The sequence below is a fragment of the Ambystoma mexicanum genome, chromosome 7q, assembly GCF_040938575.1.
Source record: "Ambystoma mexicanum isolate Mex_15411 chromosome 7q, UKY_AmexF1_1, whole genome shotgun sequence".
Classification (NCBI taxonomy): domain Eukaryota; kingdom Metazoa; phylum Chordata; class Amphibia; order Caudata; family Ambystomatidae; genus Ambystoma; species Ambystoma mexicanum.
Genome location: NC_090941.1, coordinates 494,666,298 through 494,694,165, shown reverse-complemented (window position 1 = coordinate 494,694,165; position 27,868 = coordinate 494,666,298). Strand labels below are relative to the sequence as shown.

The following is a 27,868-nucleotide window of genomic DNA, read 5'->3' as shown; positions in this document are numbered from 1 at the left end:
CTAAGCTCAGAGTCCACGCTCCGTGAGCAGTCTGATGGGATAGGTGAGCCCCCCCATCCTGTAAGGGATGCGTCTGTGGTTAGAGTGGCTTCCACTGCGGGTGTGGCACAAGTTTTCCCTAATAACAGGTTTTCTTTTGTCCACCACCGTAGCGAGAGAACCAAGGCCTGCGAGACCACCACTAGATCGTCCCATTGTCCGCTGGCCTGACACCACTGGCTGTAGAGCCACTCTTGCATTGGGCGCAGGCGCGCGTGAGGTACCAAATAAATACATGACGCCATCATCCCTAGCAAGCGCATTGCTTTGCGTACCGTCACCTCTCGACCTGCCACATAATGGGGGATCTGAAACAGCATGTTTTGGACCCTCTCGTTGGAGCGGAAGACGAGGCCGTCCTTTGTTCGAATTAGAGCCCTTAGGAATTGTTTGATTTGGCTGGGGTCTAAGCTGGACTTCTTTTCGTTGATGGAGAAGCCCAGTTGGGACAAAAGGTCTACGGTCTTTTGGGTATTGGAGAAGCATGTTTCGTAAGAATCCCCTGTTATGAGCCAGTCGTCGAGGTAAGGGTATACCGGGATGGATCACCTGCGCAGGTGGGCCGCTGCCACTGCCAGTACTTTCGTGAATACCCTTGGTGCAGATGCTATCCCGAAGGGTAGTACTCTGAACTGGTAGTGCTTGTTCTCTATCTTGAACCTGAGGTATTTTCTGTGCGCTGGCAACATAAAAATATGAAAGTATGCATCTTTCATGTCTAGTGTTGTCATGTAATCCCCTTGTGATAACAGTGGGATTCCTTCCTGCAAGGTCACCATACGAAACATTTGGGGTTTGACAAACTTGTTCGCTGGGCGCAGGTCTAATACAGGGCACATGGTTAAGTCCTTTTTGGGTACAAGGAGGTACACTGAATAAATACCTTCTGTTACCTGAGATAGGGGGGCAGCCTCTATAGCTTCTTTTTTCAGTAGCTCTTCTACTTCTTGAAGAAGTTAGCCGGCCCCCGACCGGTGATGCATGGGAGGGGACCCGAATCTTCGGGTCATTTGTTGGTATTGGGCGTGGAACCTTTGGGGCTGGAGCCGCGACCTCTTCCTTTGCCACGGCGTTGGCCTCTTTGACTGAACTGGTTGTTACCCTGGTTAGAGGGCCAGTTGGTAGCAGAGTAAAATTGCTTTTGGTTCTGCTGGCGTTGGCCACGAAAGGAGCGTCTATTGCCATAGCCGCGTCTGTTAGGGGGCCTAGAAATTTGGTCAAGAGTCTTGATGGTATCAAACTCTTTCTTCGCATGTTGTAGGGCCTCATCAACTGCTTTCCCAAACAGATGTGTTTGTTCTATGGGCTTATTTATCAGGGAAGCCTGGGTTTCCGGCTTAAATCCCGAATTGCGCAGCCAGACATGGCGTTTGCGAAATATTTCCTGAACCAGGGAACGGCCAGCCGTCTCTGCGGCATCTAAGGAGTTCTTTACGATGCCCTGGTTTACAAGAGTTCCCTCTGAGATTATAGCTAACAGGCGTGAACGCAGGGGTTCTGGTGCGTCCTCTGCTTCGCTGCGCAGCTTGCTCCACTGTGCATCTGCGTAGCTAGCTAGTAGGGAATTGTTATTTGCAATCCTAGTTGAGAAGGCGGCGGAGGACGTGATTCTCTTCCCAAGTGCATAGAGCTTCTTGCCCTCTTTGTCAGGTGGTGCCTTACTAGTGGATAGTGGTACCCCCGCTCTTTTTCTTGTATTAGTAACTACAAGGGAGTCCGGAATAGAATGCCCTCTGATGTACAAGGGGTCAGAGGACGAAGGGCTGAAGAGCTTTTCTATCCGAGGGTTGACCCCTCTGACTAATGCAGGATTGGAAAGGGAAGGAGTTATTCTTCTCTTTATAGAAGCCAGGAGCGGAATAGACTGACTAACGGGCTTTTTCTTTAATAACTTTTTCTACAAAGTCTATGTCAGGAAGAGTTTCCCCTGTGTCTATTTCAAAATGCGCTGCTGCCTTGCGCAATAGTGCATTAAGTGAAGGTTGGTCATCTATGGGAGAGGTGTTTCCAATAGGTGAATCCTTGGGAGGAGAAGGGTGAAAGGCATCAGGGTCTGAGTGCACTGATGGGGATTGCCAAGGCTGCACTGATGGGGATTGTCAGGGCTGCGAGGTAGCTGTCTCTTCTTCAAAAACTCCTGCACTAGTGTAAGGATCTTCTTCAAACCCCTCTTCCTCATGTTCTTCCTCTCCACCAAACACTCCTCATCTTCCTGGAGGTATTGCTCCTCTTCAGTGAGGTCATATACGTCTGTAGAAGGGGGAAACAGCCTAGGGATCTTGACCCTAGGGTCATCCTGGGGCCATTCTCTTGGTCTTTTGTGTGTGGGTGGGTTTTGGCTTCCCAAAAACCTTTCCATTTTCTCCATACAAGAATGGAGTCTTTCAAGGGTCTCATGGGGGAACCCTGAATAGTCTAGAGGGGGGAAATCAGTGTTTTCACCTTCCAAACGCTTAGAACGCTCCCACAACGTCGAAGAAAGGTTTCCGTCGCCCTCAGAAAAGCCCTCCGGTAGTTCAGAAGTGCCCTTAGATGAAGGGGGCAGTTCCTGGCTACTCTTGTGCTTTTTCGGCGTTTCTATAGCTTTTTGTGCGGTATTCGACGTCTGTTTCGTTGTCCGCTTACGTTTGTCTTCGGAAACAATTCTCGCCAGGCTCTTGACAACGAGTTCGTCAGTAGAGGGCTCTGGTGTCGACGTTGCCTGCGTTACGCGTTGTTCCTCGACTGCCGCTCTATGGAGCGTTACGTCGGATGATTTTGAGGTAGCGCCCGTGTTTGATGAAAGCCCAATCGCTGGTCGCGGCTGCGTTTGCGGGTGGGGCTTGAGACCCTTACGGTCTGAGGTAGACGCCGGAGTGCCCTGCGTCCCCTTCGGCGCTGATGGATCCTTCGTCTTCGACAAAGAAGAGCCGTGGGTTGTGTGCTTAGGCCTATGGGGTCTATGTGCATCCTTGTCGCCGGGGTGTTCATCCCCATAAGCAGGGCGTGAGCCGAGCCCGTCGGGGCCAGGGACGGACATCGAGGAGCGCGAGCGCTCCTTCTGGGGGTTAATGACTTCCGTAACGGACGTCGAGTTATCACCCTCCTCGTCACTTTCTGTAACAGCGGCGGCGGGTGAGGAAACTGACTTCGACATAGCGTAGTCCGCCCACCTCTTAACTTTCCGTTCTTTAAGAGTTCTTGGTTTCAAGAGATTACAGGCCGCGCAGCTGTCCTCCTTATGATCGAGGGGCAAGCAACGATTACAGAGCTTGTGTTTATCCTTCCAAGTGTATTTGCCCCTACAGCGTGGGCAAAACTTAAAAGGTGTCCTCTCCATAGCTGAGGCAATAATAACTGGTGATAACAACCCCAAGGGAAAGATAGGGGAGAAAGAAAGACATTCTCAAAGAGAAGATAAAAGTTCGAACCCCCATTCTCCCTACTGTATGTTGGCCAGGCTACGTGTTCGGCAGCGCCGAAGGATCCCCTCCGTCTCTTCCCGTCTCTTCCCCTCCGTCGAAAACTTGCTCGGCGGAGAAACAGCTTCACAGCTAACGTCGAGTGGAGGGATCTTTAACAATATAATAAGTATAATTAAGGACCGAGGTCCGTAGTAAGTATTTTGCAATGTCTCTCTAGGAGCTCCGCGTAAGGCGACCAGAAGCTGGGCGGAAAAAAACAATCTGAGGGACCTCGACGCGTGAGGGATTGTGGGTACAACGCACGTCACTATAGGGATAGTGTTACAGACACGCCTTGTCGACGTCCCCTTTTTCGACTACGAAAAACAAAATGCAATACTCCGCAGTGACCACTGGATGTCGGACCTATGCACAGCATGTGAATTTAAGCAGATACAACCATCAGAAATGCTTTTACGGTAAGTAATGCATTGTCATTTTACACATTGGGCCTCATTACAAGTATGCCAGTCCGGAAATAGCGGTGCGGCTCACTCCATACTGGCACCTTTTTCCAAGCCGGCATACTCTGGACTTGCGATGACGCTAACACTGTCACTGCAAGTGACCTACCGTATCCAGCAACAACGTGACCAGAATCTGAAACAAATCACGTCGGCCGTGCCTGAGACACCAGCATAGCGTTAGTATGTGCACATTCTGAGTACCACATACACGGAAACACCGGCATTGACATGCCAGTAGCACCGCAAATTCTGCGCCGGAAACACAGGCATTGAGGACCAGGCGTTAACGAGACTCAGGTGTGCAGAAACAGCCCACAGGTGGCATAAATCAGTCTAGATGGCCCCAATGAACACTGCAAAAGCACAAAAGGACCACTCCCCCACCCCTTCCTATACTACCATGCTAGCAGTAGCGGAGCTAGAGGCCCTGCACGCAGGCCTACTACTTGAAGAGGCAGGGAGGCAGAGGATACGGCGGAAGCGCTGGAGGAGAAGGAGGGCCATCATGGCCCAGCAAAACAACAATGTCCAGCAGGTTGCACCCCGCAGGCAGCCACCTATACCACGCATAAGGGTCACCCCCTTCAACCTGAGCCAAACTAGGATCCACACCCTGCACCGGCTAGACAGAGACCATCACATCCATAGTGGATATGATCCATGATTACCTGGTCAGCCTCATACAGATCCGTACAGCCATCCCTCTTGCTCAAGGTAGAGTCTGTGCTACATTTCCTAGCCACGGGCACCTACCAACACACTGTGTGTGATTTGCATGGGCTATTGCAACCCTGTTTCTCGCGTGCCCCGTTTCAGGTAATTGATTCACTCCTGCGGCACGTGGCAGATCACATAAGCATATTCAGAATGGCTGACAAGGTCAATGCCACGAAAAATCACATTCCATGTCCTTGCAGGCATGCTCCATGTGATAAGTGCATTGGACTGCACACATGTGGAGTTGGTGGCCTGGCATGCTGTTGAGGCAGTGTACAGGAACCGAAAACTCTACCACTCAATGTGCAGATAGTGTGTGATGCCCGCCACCTCATCACCCACTATTCCCTGGTTCAACCCACGACTCCATGATGCTGTGGAACTCCACGCTGCCAGGGTATATTACACATCACAGCGGAGAGCGTACCTGGCTGTTGGGTGAGTGCATCTACCAAAGCATGTGCACTGTTGAATGGTGGAATGTACAACACCATTCAGCAGTGCATATGTGCAATGCAATGTCCAACACAGAAATATCATGCCCGAGTCCAAGGCCTTGACTGGAGTGTGTCAATGTCCAAACAGATCAAGCGCATGCATAACATCAAATATGTACTGCAACAAAAAAAGCACTACATGTACCAAAATGTATCACACCAATGTCCCAAAACCTAGCACAACTCACACCACCTGATGCAGACTAAGGCACGGGGGGTGGTGGGGTGCGGCCCAGGGAGCATGCGCTGCTCTGACTCCGCCCTCCGGCGCCATACCTCAGTCCCCATTGTCGCGTCAACGATAGATTTAACATTGCCTAATGACACCAGTATTATTAGGGGAGAGGTTGGTGGGACGTATGGAGGAAAGGGGACTATGGACAAAGTACGTTAGTCACTGTGGTGAGTAACCTATAATTACTCTTACATCCTGTCCCCTTTCCTCTATACTGTATGGACGATTACAACTGATTGTAGCCCCAGGGTGGAGAGGAGACTCTCCATAAGCAAATAGGTTCCTGAGAACCACCTGTCTGGGCCGCATCAGATCTAGAGCCGGCATGCAAACAGTAATGCTTGCAGAAAGCCGAGGGAGAGGCCCAAGTGGCAGCCCTGCTTATGACTTGCCAAGGGACAAGACGCTGGAATGCGATGGCCATTGGCTTGGCCCTGACTGCGTAGGAATGCATGTTGGCCGGAAGCGGCTTGTGCTGGCCCTCGTACGCTTCTTTGATGGCCGAGACCATCCAGCGGGTTATGGAAGCCTTAGAGGCCTGATGGCCTGGTCTTGAGCCTCCGAAAGTGACAAACAGGGCGTCCGATTTGCGGAAGCCCTTGGTCCTGTCCAAGTAGAATTTCAGGGCATGCCTGACATCCAGGCAGTGCAGCACTCTCTGTGCTTCATCCTTGGGATCGGGGAAAAACATAGGAAGGACTTTTTCCTCGTTCAAGTGGAAAGCAGACGGAACCTTGGGCAGAAATGCCGGATGTGTCCGCAGGACTACCTTGTCCTTGTGAAAGGTGGTATACGGCTCAGAGGTGACCAGCGCCTGGTTCTCGCTGACTCTACGAGCCGAGGTAAGGCCAACTAGTAAGGCCATCTTGATGGTAACCAGTATGATGTCCACGGACACCATTGGCTCGAATGGTTTGTGCGCCAGTGCGCCCAAGACTATGTTAAGGTCCCACACAGAGTGCGGTTTCTTGACGGACGGGTAGAGCCTAGCGAGACCTGTCAGATGTTTCTTGACGATAGGACTGGAGGAGGAGAAAATGCCTTCCTCTGAGTTTTTGTAAGCCCCAATGGCACACGGTATGTGCGGCAAGTGTCCACCTGCACGTCTGAATGAGTAAGGTGAGCCGAAAAGGAGAGCACATTATCCAAAGTGCACGCCAAGGGGTCGATTCCCTTGCAGTCTGCCCAGTGGCAGAATCTGGTCCATTTGCTGTTGTACTGGGTCCTGGTAGCTTTGCTCCTGGTGCATTGTATGATATCCAGATTGACCTGTGAGAGGCTAAGGTACCCAAGCGTTACCTGCTCAGGCATCACGCTGTGGGGGCTAGTTTCCCTGGCGCAGGGTGGATGACTCTGCCCCCCATGCTGTGCCAGTAGATGTACTGGGCCCGTCGGGAGGTGGATCGGGGGCACGTCCGAGAGGCTGAGTAGCTATGAAAACCATGGCCTAGCCGGCCACCATGGACCTATTAGAATGATGAGGAGTCGGCGAGACTCCTTGATTTTGCAAATTACTCTGTGGAGCAGGGGAGTGGGCGGAAAGGCGTAGGCTTTGATGCCAGGCCACTGGAGGTGAAATGCATCGCCTAGAGAGCCAAGGCCCTGACCTTGCCAGGATACAAACTGGGACACTTCTTCTTGTGCCAGGTGGCAAAGAGATCCACGTGGAGATGACCCCACCGGTTGAAGATCTCCTGAATAACGAGGTTGTTTAGCTCCCAATTGCAATTTTTTCCGCTCCCAGCCTGCTGAGCCTGTCCGCTTCCAGGTTGGATTCCACTGGGAGGTGGACTACCGTGAGGTAAATGTCATTTTCCAGGGCCCATTCCAACATGCTGCTCGCCAGTCTGCACAGAGGAGGGGATCTGGTGCTTGCCTGCTTGTTGGCGTAGTACATGCTAGTCGAGTTGTCTGTCTGGATGAGGACAACCTTGCCCCTGAGAATGCTCTGAGCGCTATCCAGATGGCGTTAAGCTCCCACTTGATGTGGTATTCCTGCTCCTGTCGAGTCCAGGTGCCATGGACAGAGATCGTCCAGGGTGGCTCCCCAGCCCTCAAACAAGGAGTCTGTGGTGATGGTGGCCTGCGGGGAGGGCGGTCGAAAGGACTTGCCAGTCCATAGATTGCAGTCCGTGGACCACCATATTAGGTCCAGGTGGAGAGATGGAGGCACGTTGATCATCTCTGATTGAGAGCCCCGTTCCTGATTCCATGAGGCCGCGAAGTGCAGTTGAATCCTTGTTATCCTTAGTCTCGTGTGCGGCACAACTAATAGGACCGCTGCCAGTAGACCCAGGAGATGTTTGTACCACCATGCCGAGGTCACCTCTCCGCTGAGGAAGTGGGCAGTGGCCCTCTAGATGGCAGAGATTATGTCCTCTGACGGGAAGACCCTCTCGGAGCACGTGTCCCAGATGAGGCCCAGGAATGTCACAGTCTCTGTAGGCTGCAGCTGTGACTTCCTGAGACTGAGCGAGAAGCCCAGATCGTGCAGTGTGTTCATAAGGGCATCAGAAGAATTGTGAACCGCTTCCACAGATGTAGCCCCGACGAGCCATTCGTCGAGGTATGGGTAGATGTGGAGGCCCTGCGCTCTGAGGAGGGCCGCCACGGCATTCATGAGTCTGGTAAAGACCCTGGGGGCTGCGTTGAGGCCAAAAGGAAGGACCTTTTATTGAAAATGCTAGCCCATGATCCTGAACTGTAGGAAAGAATGATGGGGCTGCCAAATCGGGACGTGTAGGTACGCGTCCTTCAGATCCAGGGAGCACATCCAGTCTCCCTTGTCCAATGTCTCCGCTATAAAAGCTGGCGTAACCATCTTGAATTTTTGCAGGCGTAAGGAAAGGTTGAGAGTGGAAAGGTCCAGCACAACTCTCAGGCCTGCCTGGTTCTTTTTCTGAATGGCGAAAATCCTGGAGTAAAAGCCAAAACCTTGCTGGGAGGCTGGGACTACCTCCCCTGTCTGGGTCTCTACCAGCGACCAGATCTCTGGCAAAAGAGTTGCTGTCCCAACCTGTGGGAGTGGAGGGGAGGACAGAGGAGAGGCTAGGATAGGAAGGCGGTACCCCGTGGATACTACGGATAGGATCCAGGGGTCCACGTCATTCTGGCGCCAGAAATGTGCATGGAGAGCAAGCCTGCCCCCCACTGGAGACACGTGGACCCGAAAGAGGCGTGTCATGCTTTCTTTCCCTCAGAGGCTGTCGCTGAGGAGGGGGACTGGAAAAAGCCCTTACTCCCCCCGCCCTTTTTGTTACTTGCGCCGGCTCTGAGACGGCGAGCGGTCCGGCTGCCTGGATCTGCGTTCATGGAAGCCACAGAACCCTTCATATATACGACCCCTCTAAGAGCGCTGCCGAGATTGGGTGCACGATTTGGGCTTGGTCTTTGTAAGGATGGATAAAGACTTGTGAGCTTTTTTCTTCTTGTCCAGCTCCTCGTCCGTAGAGGAGTGGAAGAGGCCCCACCCCCCTGAACGGTAGATCTAGTAGGCGCTCCTGGCCATCCGGGTTGAATTTTGTTGCTCGGAGCCAGGCTGTTCTTCTCATATCCGTGACAATACAGATGGCACGACCTGAGGTATCAATATGAGCCACTGTGGATTCCATGAGGTCATGCGCCACCAGCTTCGCTTCAGCTAGCCCCGCCTTAAAACATGATTGGCTCTGGGTCAGGAGTTCCGGAAGGAAGTCTGCAATTTCCCGCCATAATCTCTGGTTGGCAGCAGCCAGCATGGCATCGGCGTTGGCTTGACGTAGATGTAAAGAGGTGTTGGAGTAGAGTTTCTTGCCGTACGCCTCCAAGATCTTCTCCTCCTTACCTAACAGCGCCACAGAGGAAGAGGCCGAGGACGACTGAGGCTTGGAGTATAGTGATGCTGCAGAGATCACAGAGGAGTGTGGCTGAGGATGGGCCGAGAGCAAGAGTGTATCCCTCTCCACCTGCCTGTACTTGGCACCCAGGTGTCGATTGACCGGCTGGGTCGAATGGGGTTTGAGCCAGCCCTTCTTGGCCAGAGAGACTATATCAGTCTGCATAGGAATCCCCTCTGCCGGCTGCTCAACCTCGGTTTGGGGGAGGCCGAGGTATTCAGCCAGACCAGCAAGACGTTTGTGGAAGGCCCTGGCTGAGGATGGCATGTCTGGATCCTCCTCCTCATCGGATCAAAACTGCCAAAGTCAAGGACAATTTATATGAATGAGAGACATCCGAAATGCCACCACACACCCTTACTAACCTCACAAATTTGCTAGAATTTGGGAATTGTGGCAGTTTTGATTCACTGCAATCAGTGAGCTTCACAAAATGTTGTTTTATGTGATATCTTGTGTAAACAAAATGTCTTTTGGTCTTTTTTATACGGAAATTGCTCCGAGTGTTTTTTATACTTACTGATTAAAAAATGTTTATCTCTATTGTTCCTGTCTTGATCCATCAACCGACATGATCGATAGCACTTTTTGCAACTAGAGACACCTAGTACATGTGTAGGTGGGAAGCTGTCCAGTGGCACTTCTGTTGTATAGATTTGCCTTTGGTCCTCAGCCACACAACCCCCTAAAAAAAGAGGATCCCCAGCTCTAATGGTTTGTATTAACATTGATGACTGCAGACATAAATCCCTAATATCACCCTGATCCTACGCAAAGTGGTCCATAAAATGCATGGGCATCCCATCACAATGACAATGTGCATGTTAACATGCAGAACTATGACATATGCTACTTCACCAGCAATTAGCATGTGCCATTTTGCATTGCTTAGTGAATACTATACAGACTGTTCCAACATGAAATGGGCACAACAATGACCTTCTACTCTTTGTCGCTCCAGTGCAGGTGAAGCTGGATATCCCCTGATGTCATGGCTGATGACCCCTGTGAGGCAACCACAGAACCAGCACGCGCAGGGATACAACCATGCTCACATCCGTACTCGTTGTACAATAGAGCAGACATTTGGCCTGTTAAAGTCAAGGTTCCACTGCCTGAGCAGATCGGAGGGGTGCACTCATGTACAGCCCTGTGAAGGTGGGCAAGATAGTCCTGGCCAGTGCCATGTTGCAGGCGTATCAGGTGCAACATCCCACTGCCCTCTCCCCCAGACATTGACATGCACCCACCAGTGGCAGAGGAGGATGACAGTGAGGATGAACTGCAATTGGCACATTGTAGGGATGCCATGGAAGGCTGTGTTGCACGCAATGAACTTACAACTATTTTTGATCACTTCACACATGCACGTGGGACAGGCCAGCTAACCCCCTGGGCACTGCACAGTAAATAAATAACTCACTTACACCAAAAAAGCAATGTCTAGTCATGATTTCAATGCAACACCAACTGTAAAGTGTATAATGAAATGATTTACAAATGTGGAAAAACAATAACCGCCAAAACTATCCCTCCCCAATCCACCTCCCCAACTATCCCTCCCCAAATGTCCCTACACAACTCCTGTCATGTTTTGCAAGGAGTACTCGCACGCATCAACTGCGCCTCCTGAAGGTGCTGCTGCACCAGGGCAGTCAAGGCATCCTGGCTTTGCTCCATGCGCCCGAGTCTGCTATCCATTTCCCTCACACTGGGGAAGGGTGGGCGTTGTGGGCTCAATGGGGCCATGGGACTGAATACCAATGGCTCATCAGTGCTGTGGTAGGTGGCCTCCCCTGTATCCACTCCACGACTGTCTGCTATGTCCTCTGCACTGAACACATGTGATATGATATATTTTATTTATATCGCGCCCATACACAGGTGTTTCAGGCTGCATGTGGCAGCGGTGGTACTGCAGCAACTGCGGTTGCATGGATGATTGCAGCTTGTGCGACCGGTGCTGGCTGGATGGGTGCAGCTTGTACGACCAATGCTGCCCGGGTGGGTGGCAGCTGGGGTGGCAGTGACAGTTGTACCTGTTGTGGCTGTGGTGTCCTGGGTGGAGGTGATGGTGGTCCGTTAGGTCCTGCGGCGTCGACGGCTGGTGCCCCTTGAGGTGCTTGCCTGGGCCTCTTCATTATCAGACGATGTGCCTTGGGCAGTCAGAAAGGCAGGTTGCCAGTGAACAGTGTGGATCGATGAGGCAGAGATACATGCATCATCTTGTTTGTGGCTGTGATGTGTCGGAGACATGGCGGGTACATGGCATGGTGCACACATGCTTGTGTCATGCGTACTGTGCGGGTCGATGTGTGATGTTTGTACATGGTAGAGTGGTGTGCCGGAGATACTGTTGTGGTGTACTGACAATTACTGGGTACAGTGTTAAGGGTGTGGCCTACACGCTGCGGGATGTTGGGTTGGGGAGGGACGTGGCATGGATGGGGTCGCCATGTGCATGCTGCCTGTAGCACTTACAGGGATAGGTGGGCATTTGTGCTCATGGATCGGGCTGGCTGGGATGAGGGAGCCACATGTTGCCTTTGTGTGTGACACTGGTCATTTGTGGGTGGAGATGGGGCATAGCACTGATGTGACTTTGTGCCAGGGGAAGCACGGCAGGCACACTTGTTTTAAGCTGTGGCAGGGTGATGTGCGTCTGTGTGGAAGCAGAAGCATGTTCTGTTGGCAGTACAGGGTTCCGGTGCTGTGTTTAGGTATATTAGTGGTATGTGTCATGTTTTGGGGGGACATGGTGTATGTTGGTGTATGCACCCAGGTTGCTGGTCTCTAGGGGTGGGGGGGGGGGTCATGTTTTATTTGGATGTTGGGGACTATGCACTTGACATTCAGGTCATATGTTGGTACAGTAGTGGGTGTGGGTGGACAGGGAGGTTGACATTACATTGGGGTTACATGTACTCACCAGCCTCTTTATGTATCCCAGCTCCAGCCTCCACAGCACTGACCCCTTTGATTGCATTTAGGTGCAGCACACTGCTATACGTCTCCTCCCAGGGCAGCAGACGTATTGGGGATGTGCTCCCACCACCTGTGGCCATTCCTGGGCTGCGCTGGGCTGAGAGGAGGTTGCGCACCCTCAATCGCAGGCTGTCCCACCTCTTGTGGCAGTCTCGCACTGTGCAGGGCGGTTGTGCTGACTGCAGAGACTGTCTGGGCAACATTCTCCCAGATGCTCTTCTTGCACAGCTGGGCGTGCCTGCGCTGGTTGTTTGAGAAGAGCACTGCAGCATGCTGCACAATGGGGTCCGATAACTTGTTCAACTCTGCCTCACTGAAACGTGGCTTGCGCTTTCATGTCTCTCAGACTCTTGATGTCATGGTCAAGGTGGAGTTTCGGTGGTCAGGAATGGTCGATGTCGCCCATGCGTTCAGGATTGCAATAGATTGTGTTTTTTTAATGGCTCCGGGCCGATTTCCTGTTCCGGCGATCACTTTGTTTCCGGTTACGGTATTTGCGGGACCGCTGTTATCAGTGCCGGTGGCTCCGGGTCAGTGTTGCTGGTGCCGGTGGCTCTGGGACCGTGTTGCCTGATTCGGAGTCTCCGGCACCAGGGACGACGGTGTTGGCATTTTTGGCTGGTTTTGATGGTGTTTCCGGCATGCCAGAATGCGCCGGCACGACAACACGTAATCATCCGGAGATTCAGGCATCACGGGTTGCCGGACACGGTGGCACTAGCATGCCGGAGACTCGGATTTCTTAACTGTATTCTTGTAATGCGGCCCATTGTTTATCAAGAATGTGATTTTGGTACTTCCCAGTAATCAGCACACAAGATTAGTAGATTTACCTCACTGTGAAATAAGAACAGCAGGACAGGGCAACATTAATAGAAACAAGAGGAAATACCTTTGGCACTATAATCTAGTTCACTCTTACAATGGCTGCAAGAAAGGAAGCTGCCTGAAGCAATAAAGAGTTCATTGTTATAAGATGAAAGGTAAGACAGAAACAAAAATCCTCCTGCTGAAATCTCTGGCCGAAGGCAGTTGCTCACTTTCATACAATAAAAGAGCAGGCTGAATATCAAAGCCATCCCACAGCGTGCAGAACCCAGAAGGCGGTGAAGCCAGGGTGTTATTTTAAACTATCAACAGCAGACACCAAATAATTTACCTTAAATGTAGCAAAGGCATCTGATGCTATGTCGAATGTTGACATTTCCACATACTTGAAAAAATCTCCAAAGTCTTCAGAGTGCAGAATAATTTTGGCAAGAGGTTCATGTCGTATGCATTCTCTCAGCATAATTCCACAGTGTGAAGCAACCTGAGCGGTTTCATAGCTGAAAAGAAGACGTAGAATTTAAAAACAAATGCTCAATACACCAGAAACAATATTGATTCTTAAATACTATCTTTATATCTGATGCTTGGAAAAAAGCAAATGTTTATATATTTTAGGGTTCATGTGAATTTTAGGTACTGGTAAATTTAGCAAGCCCCTAAAAATTGGCAAATAGACTATTCTTTTTTTATTTGTCTTTATCGGAGCAAGCGTGCAACCCCCAAACTGCTTTTTGAACCTACCCCTCCACCCCCGCCTTCTTTCCAACTTATTTTATTTATTTTCTTTTTCTACACATTTTAACTTACTTTACTTAGCGTTCCATAGCAATTATATACAAAAACTTCAGCAGAATAGGATCTGAAAATGGATTTTCCTTTTTATCCTTTTTTCTATCTGCATGCCTTCATGTTAAGCTATTAAGATAGTGGTTGTATATGTAAACCTATGAAACCAGCATAAGGACATTACTGGACTTTACACATAGACAGTTAACTAAAATACAGGCACAGAAACTGAAATTCATGTCGGTCAGTCCTGATGCAGCAAGAGGGAAGGACAGCAAGATAACACCAATATAAACCAATCAACTAACTATTGAGGCCACAGTTTTAGGAGTGCATGCTCTTTGTGGCATCCCAAGAAGTCCATAGAAGATGACTGTAGAGTGCACCAGAAAACTATATTTAATATGTTATTAAACCATCTAAGTTAAAAATCGAGGAAACAAGGGTAATTTTGCGCTCACAAGAGGTCTGTACGAGCAATGTACATGAAAGTGATTAAATGCATCGAAGGGTGACACAAAGTCGCTACTTCCATTATGTTTGGAAACCAGTCTAAATATTGGGTGGGCAATAAAGTAGGTCAAAATAAAGAAAACAAACTATTTAATATGTGAAAATATGAAATCAGCATACAATATAAAAATATTCTATTGGCTTGAATAGTGTTGTAGGATTGAGAGAGGGAGGAGACAGGGTAAGTGGTAGCCGCAGGCAAACTGAGGTAATGGAAGGGGGCAGTGGTCTTCATCGTCGTTAGGACAGTTTTTCTGAAGTTCAACTAAGGGCTTAGTAAAACCATTCAACTGAGGCAGTACAAGACTCCACTCTTAGTATAAGGCTGTACCACCTGAGTTCAGGGTAGCGTAGACAGAGCAGCCAGGCTTATCTTAGGTGGGAGAGAGGGCTGTAGAATCAGTACAAATGAAATTGTAATACAAATGATCTAAAGAAACACTGAAACACTATGGGCCTGATTCAAGGAATTGAGCAGAACAGGCACAAGGGCCGCGTGCCGAGAAGGACCATGCACGAGCCGTGGCGCAGATAAAAACGTGCACGGCACAAGTATTCATGGATTTCCAGAGGCATCAATAGCCGTCGCACAAGTAACAGCAAGCTGCGTGAGGAACACCCTCAACAAACCTCTACGCACACCATCCCTGGCCCTGCATCCAGCACCCTAGCGAAATTGCACGCTAACCCCACGCAATCCCCGGCCGCACCTCAGAGAAAACGCATGCCCCTTCCCCCCCGCAAACCCAGGCCATACCCCAGCGAAATCGCGTGCCAACACCTCGCAATCCACAGGCGCACCCCCAAGAAAACGCGTGCCCTCCCAGCAAGCCCAAGCCGTATACCAGCGAAATCGAGCATCAACATTTCACAATCAGCGTAATCGCGCGTCAGCACCTCGCAATCCCTGGCTGCAACCCAGAGAAAACGCGTGCCTTCCCACGCAAGCCCAGGCCATACACCAGCAAAATTGCATGCTAACACCTCGCAATTCCCGGCTGCACCCCAGCTACATCGCGCGCACCCTCGTAAGTGTAGGCTACACCAGTTTCAAAAACATGATACCCCCCACACCCTCGGCACCCAGCCTGCCCACATAACCACCCACTGCACATTAACCACTGTATTGCACACACCACCTTCGGGCTCCCTCACCTCTGACACCCCCTGCATGCATCCCCTTCCACAAGGGACACCACCTGCAGGCAGCTCCCTCCAGACAGAATACCACCCCCAAGCCCCCCTCACCTGTGACAATCCCTGCAAGCAGCCCCCACCAGAAAGGACACCACCCCCCAACCCGCATCACCCGTGGCAACGTCCTGCAGGCAGCCTCCTCCAGAAGTGCCACCACCTGCAGGTAGCCCCCTGCACAAGGGACACCACACCCCAGCCCCCCTCACATGTGATAATCACCTGCAGGCAGCTCCCACCAGAAGGGACACCACCTCCACACCTGTGACAACCCCCTGCAAGCAGCCCCGACCAGAAGGGACACCTCCCCCTAACCTCCCTCACCTGTGACAACCCCCTGCAGGCAGCCCCCTCCAGAGGTGACACCCCCTGCAGGCCGTACCCTGACATTGTGACACATCATCACTGCAACGATTGTGTGTTGCACACCTGGACCGCTGTGTTGGGACATCAGCCTGAATATCATCAAGAACATGTATCCTGCAAACCAAAATAAATGCATTCACCAGAGCTACATCCATGAGTGCTGCATCTGCTCACACACACTTCCTGGCCTTAACCATCCCCTAACATACACATGTGACAAGTGAATGTTAAAGTGAGGTTCTGCTGCCCATGCATGTCATTAAGCCCCAGTGACCAAATGTTTGCCAATGACAGAAGTAATCATACCAACAATGTGTGCTACATCAACACACAATCGGCAGATGTGTCACAGCCGGAGCATTAATGAGCTGGTATTTTTTCAAATATTCCCTAACAATCACATCACTGTTCCGGGCATGTGTGAAGGACAGGGCAGTCAGAGAGTGCGCGACTCACTGAGGCTGGTGAACTGGGCAGCCACTGTGGAATATAAAAAAATGCCACTACTGTATTCCAGTGCAAGAGGTTGACCAAGACCTGAGCGAATGAGTACTGTGGAAACACATGCTGGTGAAGGTGAATGCACTACATGTGTGTTACACAGCATTAACTAAGTCATGTGCCCTGATGGACATGTGACACTGCCACAGTCACCCCACCTCCCTCCACCACAACAGCAGTGAAGGCAAACACAGAGTGATGCAGCACATGTGAAAGGAAATACCATTGACAGTGCACAACCATCCGTCCACTTGACACACCACCACCGGTCAGCCACATGTGTATACTGCCCTCACCAACCATCCCAGCAACAATACACAGGCATGTATGCAATCAAGACACATGACTACCAAGGGAAAGAAGCACGGCTTCTAAATAGACTAGAAAACAGGCACACACCAAAAAGAAGAGCAAGAAGTGATGCATTTGAGCAAATAAAAAATATAATATACAGAAGTATTCACGTCATACAGTCTGTAAAAAAATAAAGATGAGTCCATGTATATCAAACAAAGATCACTATCAATGTGCCTAAACTACTATGTAACAATTTAAAATAGAAATAAATGTCCATAAAGTCTGGTTTAAAAAAATAAAACCTACACCTAAAGAATTCTATACAATCAAAAAATGGAGTATTGTCCAAATTAGTCTGCTCCAAAGAAACATAAAATAAAAGGAAACGTATACCTACAGAACTATGTGCACAGGCAGCAGGCTAGTCCATCTCCTCATCACCCATCTCATTTAAACTCTGCACCAGGGCATCATCGAGCACTGCATCAATTACCCCCAGGCGGGCCTCTGCTGATTCCTGGAGGGCTTGCAGGGCCTCCAGCATGTTCCACTCCAACCCCTCTGCCTCCCTGCAAGTTGCTTCCAGAATGGCAGCCCGCCTCCTTGCCCGACGCAGTGCAACCTCCGCCCTTGCCATTATCACTCTTGCCTCCCGAGCCCGCTGCCTCTCTGCTCCGATACGCAGCCCGTAGCGCACGAACACGGAAGGCATTCTGCTACGCAGTTCCACATATGCGTCCTGCCTGATGCTGTTTACCTGCCTCCTCGGATGGTACGCCCTGAGAAGAACAAGTTGCTTTCTTACCTGGTAACGTTCTTTCGATGGGATGGTCCGACGACATATTCCATATCTATGACAGGTAATGTCCACAGCTGTGCTGCTTCGGAAAATCTTTGGCGTCTGCGTCCTGCGTCGATGACGTTGATGCGCCGTCCCCGAGGACCTCCTCCGACAGCCAACGTCACCCGATGTGATAAGTAGGACGCACGACGCCCATAGCCTCAGTTACAGAACGTGTGCCACCAGTTTTCTGCCAGTCAGACACACAAGGCCTTGCGGAACGCAAGCTGCAATCGCAAAAGAAATTCTGCAGCGGGGAAGGCAGGGAGGGAGCGATATGGAATACATCGTCGGACCATCCCATCGAAAGAACGTTACCAGGTAAGAAAGTAACTTGTTCTTCAAGGGGATTGGGTCCTCCGACGTATTCCATATCTATGACAGACTCCCAAAGCAGTACCAAGCAAGCAGGAGGGAAAGAATTTAGAATACAAATTTAGCATGCCCAATCAAATTGCGGAATAGAGAACTGCCTTGCCAAAGATCTTGCCCCCTGATGGAATCGAGGGAATAGTGACGTACAAAAGTATGTACTGAAGCCCAGGTGACTGCATCACAGATGTGACGAATAGGAACTCCCCTCTGCAGGGCAGTAGACGCAGCCACTCCTCTGGTAGAATGGGCCCGCAAGCCAGCCGGAGGGTCCTTACCCGCCAAGCGGTAACACTCGGAGATAGCTAAAATAATCCAACGAGACAAAGTCTGTTTCTTCACAGCTTGTCCCAAACGCTTTCCAGCGTAACCAATGAAAAGTTGATCGTCCACTCTGACCTGGGACATGTGCGAGATATAAAAGCTCAACGCTCTCCTAGGATCAAGCCTATCGAGCCTCTCCTCTTCCTTACCAGGATGAGGAGGAGGATAGAACGCCGGAAGAACAATCTTCTGGCTCAAATGAAATTCCGAAACCACCTTCCGAAGAAAAGAAGGACGAACTCTAAGGACAACCCTGTCCTTGTGAAATACAGTGAAGGGTAGCTTAACTGAAAGTGCCTGTAACTCACTCACTCTGCGAGCGGAAGTAACCGCAACTAAAAATACAGTTTTCAGAGTTAACAGCCTCAAAGGGCAAGAATGTAAAGGCTCAAACGGAGCTCCCATAAGAAACTTAAGAACAAGGTTCAAATCCCAACCTGGCACCAAAAAAGATGATGGAGGGAACACATTAGTGAGCCCTTTCAAAAACTGCGAAATTAAAGGAATCTTAAAATAGGAACACTCTTCAGACGAGCGCTTAAATATGGACAGCGCCGCCAGGTAACCATTAATGGTCCCCACTTGCAAGCCCCTGTGGGCCAAAGAAAGCAAAAAAGACAAAACCATGGGGATGTCGCTTTCAAAAGGATCCACATTCTGAACTCTGCACCAGTCGCAGAACTTTCTCCAACGGCAACGGTACAGAGACTTAGTTGCCGGCCGCATGGCCGAGAGCAACACCTCCATCACGTCTTCAGGGAGGTCCCAATCCTTATACCTCAATCTTTCAGAAGCCAAGCGTGAAGATTGAGGGATCTGACCTCTGGATGGAGAACCTGACCCCCCCCTCCCGTGAGAGCAGATTGTCTCGGTAGGGAAGACGACGTGGAGGGCAGATGGACAAATCTAGAAGGTCCGGGTACCACGTCCTCCGGGCCCACGCTGGAGCAATGAGGATCATCCGGGAACCGAACCTCCGTAACCTCTGCAACACTTGCGGGATGACGGGGAATGGAGGAAACGCGTACAGCAGTGGGAATGACCACTCCACCACGAACGCGTCTCCTAAGGCTCCTTTTGGAGGAAATTCCCGTGAGCAAAACCTTTCGCACTTCCGGTTGACACTGGAGGCAAAGAGATCCACTTGAGGCGTCCCCCAAAGGGCGAAGATCTCCAGGAGAATCTCCTGAGCCAGCTCCCACTCGTGAGAGATCGTGCTCTGCCTGATCAGAGCATCCGCCGTCTCGTTGTCATCTCCGGCCAGATGAACTGCCGAGATTGAAACTTCCTGCTGGATGGCCCAGAACTCGAGCTGCATCACCTCCCTGCACAGCGGAAGTGACCCTGCACACCCCTTTTTGTTGAGGTAGTGCATGGCCACCGTGTTGTCCGTCAGAATCAGGACACTCTTCCCGCGCACAGTCGGCAGAAAAGCCTTCAGGGCTAGCCTGACGGCCCTCAGCTCCAACAGATTGATATGGAGTCTGGACTCCGACGGAGACCAACGACCGCTGACTGTCAGCTCGTTGGCATGAGCTCCCCATCCCGTGAGGGATGCGTCCGTCACGATCGTCCACTCCGGCCAGGGCAGCCAAAATGGGGCACCCTTCATCAGATTGCCCTCGACGGCCCACCACCGAAGGTCCCGGGCTACCAAGGGCAGCACCTGAACAGGGTCCGACAGCCTGCCGGAGGACTGAGACCACTGGAGCTTGAGTGTCCACTGCAAAGATCTCATCCGCAGACGAGCCTCTGGCAACAGAAGAATGCAGGATGCCATGAGGCCGAGCAGTCTCAAGAACTCGGACGCTGGGAGAGTCTGGGCAAACTGAAACTTGTGCACCATCTGCTGAATGTGAAGAGCCCTTACCTGAGGAGGAAAACACTGCCCCAGGGGCGTGTCGAGTACTGCTCCGATGTACTGGAGCCGCTGCGTTGGTGTCAAATGGGACTTCTTTAAATTGAGGGAGAAGCCCAGCCTGTGAAGGGAGTGGCAGGTGACGGACAGATGATCCAGGTCTTGCTCGGGAGAGCTCCCCCTGATCAACCAATCGTCCAGGTAGGGGTAGACGTGAATCCCCCCTTTCCTGAGATGCGCTGCCACCACCACCATGAGCTTGGTGAAAACCCTCGGGCGGAGGTCAATCCGAACTGCAGAACCCGAAACTGAAAGTGCGAGTCGCCAACCGCGAACCTCAGGTAGGTACTTCTTGTGCTTGGGATGGATCGGCACATGGAAGTAAGCATCCTTGAGGTCGAGAGACACCAACCAGTCCTGAAGTTGAAGGGCCTGGAGGACTTGAGAAAGAGCCACCATCTTGAACTTGTCCTTCCTGAGGAGTTTGTTCAAACCGCGCAAGTCCATGATGGGTCTCAATCCCCCGTCTTTCTTTGAAATCAAAAAATAAGGGGAATACCATCCCTTGTTCCTCTCCGCTACAGGCACCAGTTCTATGGCGCCTTTCTCCAGCAGGGCTTGAATTTCCTGCGCAAGGAGCGTATCCGGACTCTTCAAAGAGAGGTTCCCTGGTGGATTGTCGTGAGGTCTCTGCCGAAAAGGAAGACAGTAGCCGTGGGTTATGATCTCCAGAACCCACAGATCCGAAGTAATGGCTTGCCACTCTACAAGATGCTGCGCCAGCCTTCCCCAAACCGGCGAACCATGGGACCTGGCCTCATGACTGAGTGGTAGCAGCTGCGGCGTTGCCTTAGGACAAAGAGGCAACTGCCCGAGCGGCCCTGGCACCTCAAGTACCTTTGTTTCCACCTCTGGCACTCTTACGATGGCCTCTGACTGCTAGCTCCTCTCGCTTTACTGAAGGACGAGTAAAAGCGAAAGGAACCTCGCCTTCATTGCTGTCCCCTAGGACGAAAAGGCGGAGGTTGGCGAACTGCAGCACCCAACGACTTTGCTGCAGCTTTGGAGGTCTGCAACCTCTCAAGGCTCTCGTCAGCCTTGCTGCCAAAAAGGTGTTCACCGTCAAAAGGCATGTTGAGGAGCCGGGACTGCACATCAGGAGCGAACCCAGACTTCCTCAACCACGCAAACCTGCGCATTACGGTGCTCGCCGCCATGGACCGGCTGACACAATCCGCCAAGTCCAAACCCGACTGAACGGCCTCACACATGGCATCCTTGCCATCCTGAACCATAGCAAGGAAACCACCCCGTTCATCCCCTTTGGGAATATAATCAGCTGCTAATGCAACACAGTTCCACAGAGTGTGTGTGAAACGAGACAAGGCACATATGGAGTTGGCCGCCTGAAGCGCCATACCCCCAGAAGAAAACACTTTCTTCGCCCAGCCGTCAAAACGTTTGTCGTCCCTATCCGGAGGGATGGTAGGATACGACGCCTGCTTTGCCGGGGCCATAGCCGCCTGCACCACCAAACTCTCCGGCATGGGGTGCCTCGACAAGTAGCAGGGGTCGCTACTGGCTGGACGGTATTTTTGTGACAAAGACTTGCCCTCTGCCGCGAGACTCTCCGGAGCAGTCCAAGCCGCCGCCACCCTTCTCTGCAAAGCCATATGAAAAGGCAAAACCGGGTCAGTGGGTGGACCGAGATCAAGGATGTCCGTGAGATCATCCTGAACTAACTCCCCTGGGGGAGCCGACCAACCCAAGTACTCGGTAACCCGAGACATAAGGCGCCGATATGACGAATCGGCATGAGTGCCAGGCTCCGGCCGACAAAACTCCACCTCCGGAGAGGTGTCCAATCCACTGGCATCATGCAGTGACTGCCTCAGGTCATCAAACTGTCTATGGCCCGAGATAGGTTCATCCGGAACTGTAAGCGGAACCAAACCGCCATCAGAGCCTTCATCACCCTCTGAAATGTACTCCAGGCGGGGAGAGGAAGACCTCTGCGGACCAAAGCAGTGCCGGACCTTAGCCATAGCCTTTTTAGGGGCAAACCGTGCCACGGGGCCCCTCCGACACCACTGCCTCGAAAGGCGTTGAGGGTGCCGAGCGAGTCGGCGCCGGCGTCGACAGAAAAGGCATCGACGTCGAGCGAATCAGCGTCGACGTCAGCTGCAACGCCTCCAGCATCGGCGGCGTCGACACAGTCCTCGAAGCCGGAGCTCCGAGCGTGTCTCTCGACAGCCTGGGCGCCGACGACCCCCCTCGAAGACGGAACCTCGAGAGTAATCGTCGACTACCTCGGCGCCACAGGCGTCGACGTCTTCTTGAAGACGGCACAGGATCACGCGGTCTTGAGCGCGTCGAGGACCGGGACCTGGAACGGGCATGGCTTGAACGGCTACCCTTGTCCGAGCGGGACCTCTCCCACGATCCGTGCCGACCACCCGAGCCCGAAGGCGTATGGGCGGTGTCTCTCGACTGGTGCCGACCGACCCCACTCGGAGGCACAGACGGACCGGTGCCCTGCGATTCCAGAATCGCTAGCATCTGCTTACCGAAGGAAGCCCATTCCTCTGGTGTCGCTTGCATGGAGGGATAAGCGACCCGCCGACGGCCGGAGTCCTCGCAAGAGGACGGGGAAGGCGACCTATGCCGGCTCTTCCTGGAATGGCTAGAAGAGCCGGAGGAGTGGCGAGACCGACTCCTGGAAGGAGACCCACCGGACTTCCGACGACGACGCGGAGAGTCACCCCTCGAGTCATCGGTCGAAAGCCCCACAGACCTCGACTTCCGGGGCTTGGACACCCGACCTACCGACAGTTTCTTCTTGCGTTCTCGCAAGGCCTTCGCAGTGAGCGACTGGCAGTCGACACAGTCGTCCGTATCGTGGACCTCCCCGAGGCACCAGAGGCATGCGTAGTGCAAGTCCGTGACCGACATCTTGGACCCACAGTCCCTGCAGTTCTTGAAGCCCGGACGCGGGGTCGAAGACGAGAAAGACATTGCCACAAACAAACCAAACAGGTTCAACGAACCGAGAAAGAAAACAGTAACTCCAACGAGTCGAGGCGTACCGAGATTCACAAAGCGAACACGTTCGCGGAAAAAACGGAAGTGAGGCTATGGGCGTCGTGCGTCCTCTTTATCACATTGGGTGACGTCGGCCATTGGAGGAGGTCCTCGGGGACGGCGCATCGACGCAGGACGCAGACGCCAACGATTTTCCGAAGCAGCACAGCTGTGGACATTACCGGTCATAGATATGGAATACGTCGGAGGACCCAATCCCCTCGAAAAAGAGGCTTCTCCTTAGAGCCTGCTGCTGTCATAGTACCCGGTGCCTGCTTTGTGTGTACAACCTCCGGGCTGATGACATTATCCGAAGGTGTATGGCCCGTGCCTTGCTTGTGGGTGCCTGCTCTCCCTCCATTGCCGGTGCTACTGTCAGTGCCTGGATCGGCATGGTGGCCACCTCAGATGATTCACGGTCAACTCCCAACTCAGGCAGAGACGTTGGCTCCACCATATGGGCCAATATGGGGGGGGGACTGGTGCAAAGGAGGCCCTGGGTGTATCTGGGCCGGAAGGCGCCCCGGAGGATGACGGGCGTAAAGAGGAGGAAGGCAAGGAGGGGGGGTCGCATTACTGGACAGCCCACGCAGCACAAACTGGACCACGATTGTTGCTAGCCATGTGAGGAGACGCCACATGTCATCGTGATGATGTGCAAGCACTCGATCGCAAGCCTGCACTTCATCACGTATCACGCCAGTACACCTCAAAACACCGACCAGCATGGGTACCACACCGGCCCGAATGGCAACAGCTGCCGGCATTGGGGGTGTCGGTCTGGGTGGAAGCATCCGACACTTAAGGCTGGGTCCGGGTTGAGGCATGTCGGCAGGTGCATACAGCTGTAGACACTGGTCCAGGGACAGGAATTTGCACAGGCAAAACAAGCGAGGCCTGCACAGCCTCATGCCCCAGGGGCAGGACTGCAGTAGTCACACCTACCTCACCACCCCGCCCTGAGCCTATTGGCTGTGTTACTACGGCGGCCTCCTCCCCCTCCACTCCTGCAGTGGATAGCCCCTGTGTTGTCTCACCTGTCCCCCCACTGCTGAGGAGTCCACGTCCACCTTCGCCCTCTTGGACTTACCCCCAGCAGCATTGGCCGATGGTCCCGACGCGGCACCAGTCACCTCGCTCCCTGATGATGTGCTGTCCAGGGGGCGTAGCTGGGCCTTGCGCCTCTGCCTGGTGGAGGCATCCCTGCTGCCTTGCTCCGCAACACACACTCTGCCCTCTTCTTCCAACGCAACTGTGGATAAGGAGACATAGAACACAAACATCAGGGTACTGCACCAATGTGTGTGTGGCAACACAAACTTGCACGTGAAGTTCACTAGTAAAGGGAACCACCATCCACCACAACACACATGAACATGCAATACAAATACATGCACATACATGCCTGCCCATCTCAACAGAATCACATGGCACTGTCACAACCTATCAATTGTGCATGCTACACACACATGCATCATGTGCTCATACACATGTCATGCACACACATCAACTAACAGTCCTCAAGCAGTGCGATGATCAATCACATCAGGGTACCGTCAACTGCAATCCCGCCATATGACTACGCCACACATTGAAATGCACCTGTTTCATCCAGCCATGAGTGATGGCCAGTCACAAAATCACATCTTTGACACATACACATGAACACCTTGCATTCACATGAGGTTGCCAACACCACCTCATCTGTCACACGGGCATGTCTCATACACATGTAACAGAACACGTGCACGTTGTGAAAGGCAGCAGTACAACACACAATGCAAATGAAATCTCAAAAAAATTACACATGGTTCACTGCACACATGTAGAGCACTGTCTGGGTCCTGCACACAGACATCCGTACAAGAGGCATACTTGCTGTAAGCCTAAGCTGCTCACTTCCAACATACAGGAACATGCACTTGCACTGTGGAGCCTAGCAACACAAGGACACTCACCTGACAACTCCAGACGTTGCTGCAACTCGCTGACCTGGGTGTGCAGTGCCAGGTAGAACTTTTCCAGGACCCGCATGTTGGTGGTGTTGATCCGGTAACCTCCGCCCTTCGCAGTGGCACCGTCCAGGAGGAAGCGCATGGCTTTGTTGTGGGTCTGGGATTTTAGGTCCTCCCAGCGCTTGTGCACATGTTTGAAGGTGCGAGATGCCACCCTCTCCACGTTGATGGCATCCATGATCCCGTCCCAGATCAGCTTGTGTCCTTCCTTGCCGCGTTGCGTCGGTGTATTGAAGAGGGCATCATAATGCCCCAGGACCTGCTCCACCAGGACGTCAACTTTCTTGGCAGTGAAGTCAACAGCCCTCTGCCTCGCTGACACAGGGTTGCCACTTAACTCAGACAATATTAGTTCAGACAAGGCAACCCCTGAGGCAGGTATGGTTTGCATGGTGGTCCTGTGGATGGGCTGTGGAGCGGTGGTAATGGTATGGTACGTTGGGAGTATGGTGAATCAGCTAAGGCGGTCACAGGGCCAAGGACAGGAGCACTGACAATGGCTGGACAGCAGGCACTCAAAATACAGGGCAGGTGGGCAGCAGGCACACACAGTGGGCAGGCAGCAGCAGATGGCTCGGTAAGAGGCAGCTCAGGGCAGTAGGAGGCAGGTAAAAAGGCTTGTAGGCAGGATTGTGGGTCTTCTGTGTCTATTGTGTGGGCAGCCAGAAACAGAGTGACGCTTACTTCGTGTGTTTGACGCACAGACATGTAAAATCAGAGTAAAGGCCCTCAGTGCGTAACTTACGTGACACGCGCTGCGTGCTGGCGTTCAGATAAAGAAGTTTGTAGAAGCAAATCCGACTGTACATGCGATTGCGAGTGGATGGACGAGTGCATTATTGAGAATGTTGGGGTGCCATACAATTCGGTCACTACTGTGACAGTACGAACCTCTTATTTTGGGGGGGCGGGATTTGCCTCTACGCGTCTACTTTTCTTTTTTCAGAGGCTAACAGTAAGTTGCGTATGCATTAGTCATACTCTGGGTGCCTCTGTATCGCGTACCTCCATTATTACCATTACAATAGCTTTCTGGGCTTTAAGTATGCATTTATTGTGTTGCTGGGTACCACAGGGCATCAGGTAACGCCTTTTCTTTTTACGGGAGCTCCTGAGGTGTTGCGTGCATGCATTTATGATTTTTGGGGTGCCTGTGCATTACGCGTCCCATATATTTTTTCACCAGTGCTAATATTGAGTCTTGCTGGACCACAGCACAGAAGTATGTTTTCCATCACGCACACTGCCCCGTCACTCTGATTGCCCAGGACAATTGCTTGGTGTGCCTTCCATTGTACAAGTCCATTTTTCCCGTGAGTGGGAAGGCCCCAAGAGGGAAAGGTGGCAGGGGACATGCAGCAGAAGGTGCTGCCCCCACCTCCAGGGTTAGGGGACATGCAGAGACAGCTGTGGTCCCCCCAACAGGGTCAAGGAGCTGCAGGGGCAGCTGCTGTTGTCCCCCTACAGGGTCATGGAGCTGCAGGGGTAGCTGCTGTTGTCCCCCCACCGGGTCAGGGACCTGCAGAGGTAGCTGCTGTTGTCGTCCCCCAGGTACACGGACACGCAGTGGCAGCTGCTGTCCGTCTTTCAAAGGGTAAGGGATGTACAGGGAAATCTCCTGCCCCCACCCCCCAGGGTCAGGGACCTGCTGGGGCAGCTGCTGTCCCAGCAACAGTGGGGGATGCCATGGCCCAGGACACTAGTGGTCAAGCATCTGGTGCTCTGAGTGGTCCCAGCCACATAGGGTCTGTACCACATGCCAAGAAGGCAAAACGTGCACAACAGGAAGATGCTCAACCCCAATGCACGGCACAAGACACTGCCACGTTGAGGAAGAGGAGTTTCAATGATGAGGAACTCCAAATCCTCTTGGACTACGTGGGCGCAGACCACTGTGACATATGCACACAGTCAGGGAGCACACAGACACCTGCTCAGTTTATGGTGCATTGGCAGCGAGTCACAGATGATATCAACGCCTTAGGGAATGAGAGGCGCACTGCTTCTCAGGTCATGAAGAGGTGTGATGACCTCCACCGTTGCACCGAACACAAGCTGGGTGCCAACGTCGCCTCTGCTCTGACAACTGGAGGGGGGTTACCACAGGAGAAGGAGCTCACACCTCACGAGGAGGCTATGAGCCAGTTAATTCATCTGGATCAGGTGCAAGGCGTGGGAGGACTGCCAAACTACGAGGCGCGTCCGGTGAGTGACCAAGCGTGTGCATCCTGAGTATGAGTATGTAGATTAAACAAAGAAGTACGATTGTGTTGCCCTTGGTGGACCATGTCATGGTGTACTGACTAATGCACAGAGTACTCTAGAGTGGATACAGCCCATGTGTCGTACATCCATTGCACATGGCATTGTGTCAGTCGTCGTCACCCACCAGCATACACAAACAACATTTTCAACATGCTACCACAATGTGGCTTCTGCTTAGTTGCATCAGTGATGTCAGTGACTCCCACTCTGCAAGACAAGTGCTTCAGTCTGAAGCATGTGTTACACATCATGCAGTGCATGGTGTAGATAGTCCATCCACACACGCACGTAGGTGGTTCCTTGCTACAGATAACATCCATGAAGACTACCAGCTGGCCTCACAGTGTGCCATGAGTGACATTGCAT

At 52.2% G+C, this 27,868-nt stretch overlaps 1 protein-coding gene across 5 annotated transcripts in view; it reads right to left on the bottom strand.

Moving 5' to 3' along the window:
- CAB39L (calcium binding protein 39 like) overlaps positions 1 to 27,868 on the bottom strand; it is a 1,166,132-nt gene that overhangs the window by 557,810 nt on the left and 580,454 nt on the right. For all 5 annotated transcript variants that reach the window (XM_069640065.1, XM_069640066.1, XM_069640069.1 and 2 more), the window contains one exon: positions 13,418 to 13,586. In XM_069640065.1, the coding sequence (XP_069496166.1) occupies positions 13,418 to 13,586 (169 nt within the window). The remainder of the gene's footprint in view (positions 1 to 13,417; positions 13,587 to 27,868) is intronic.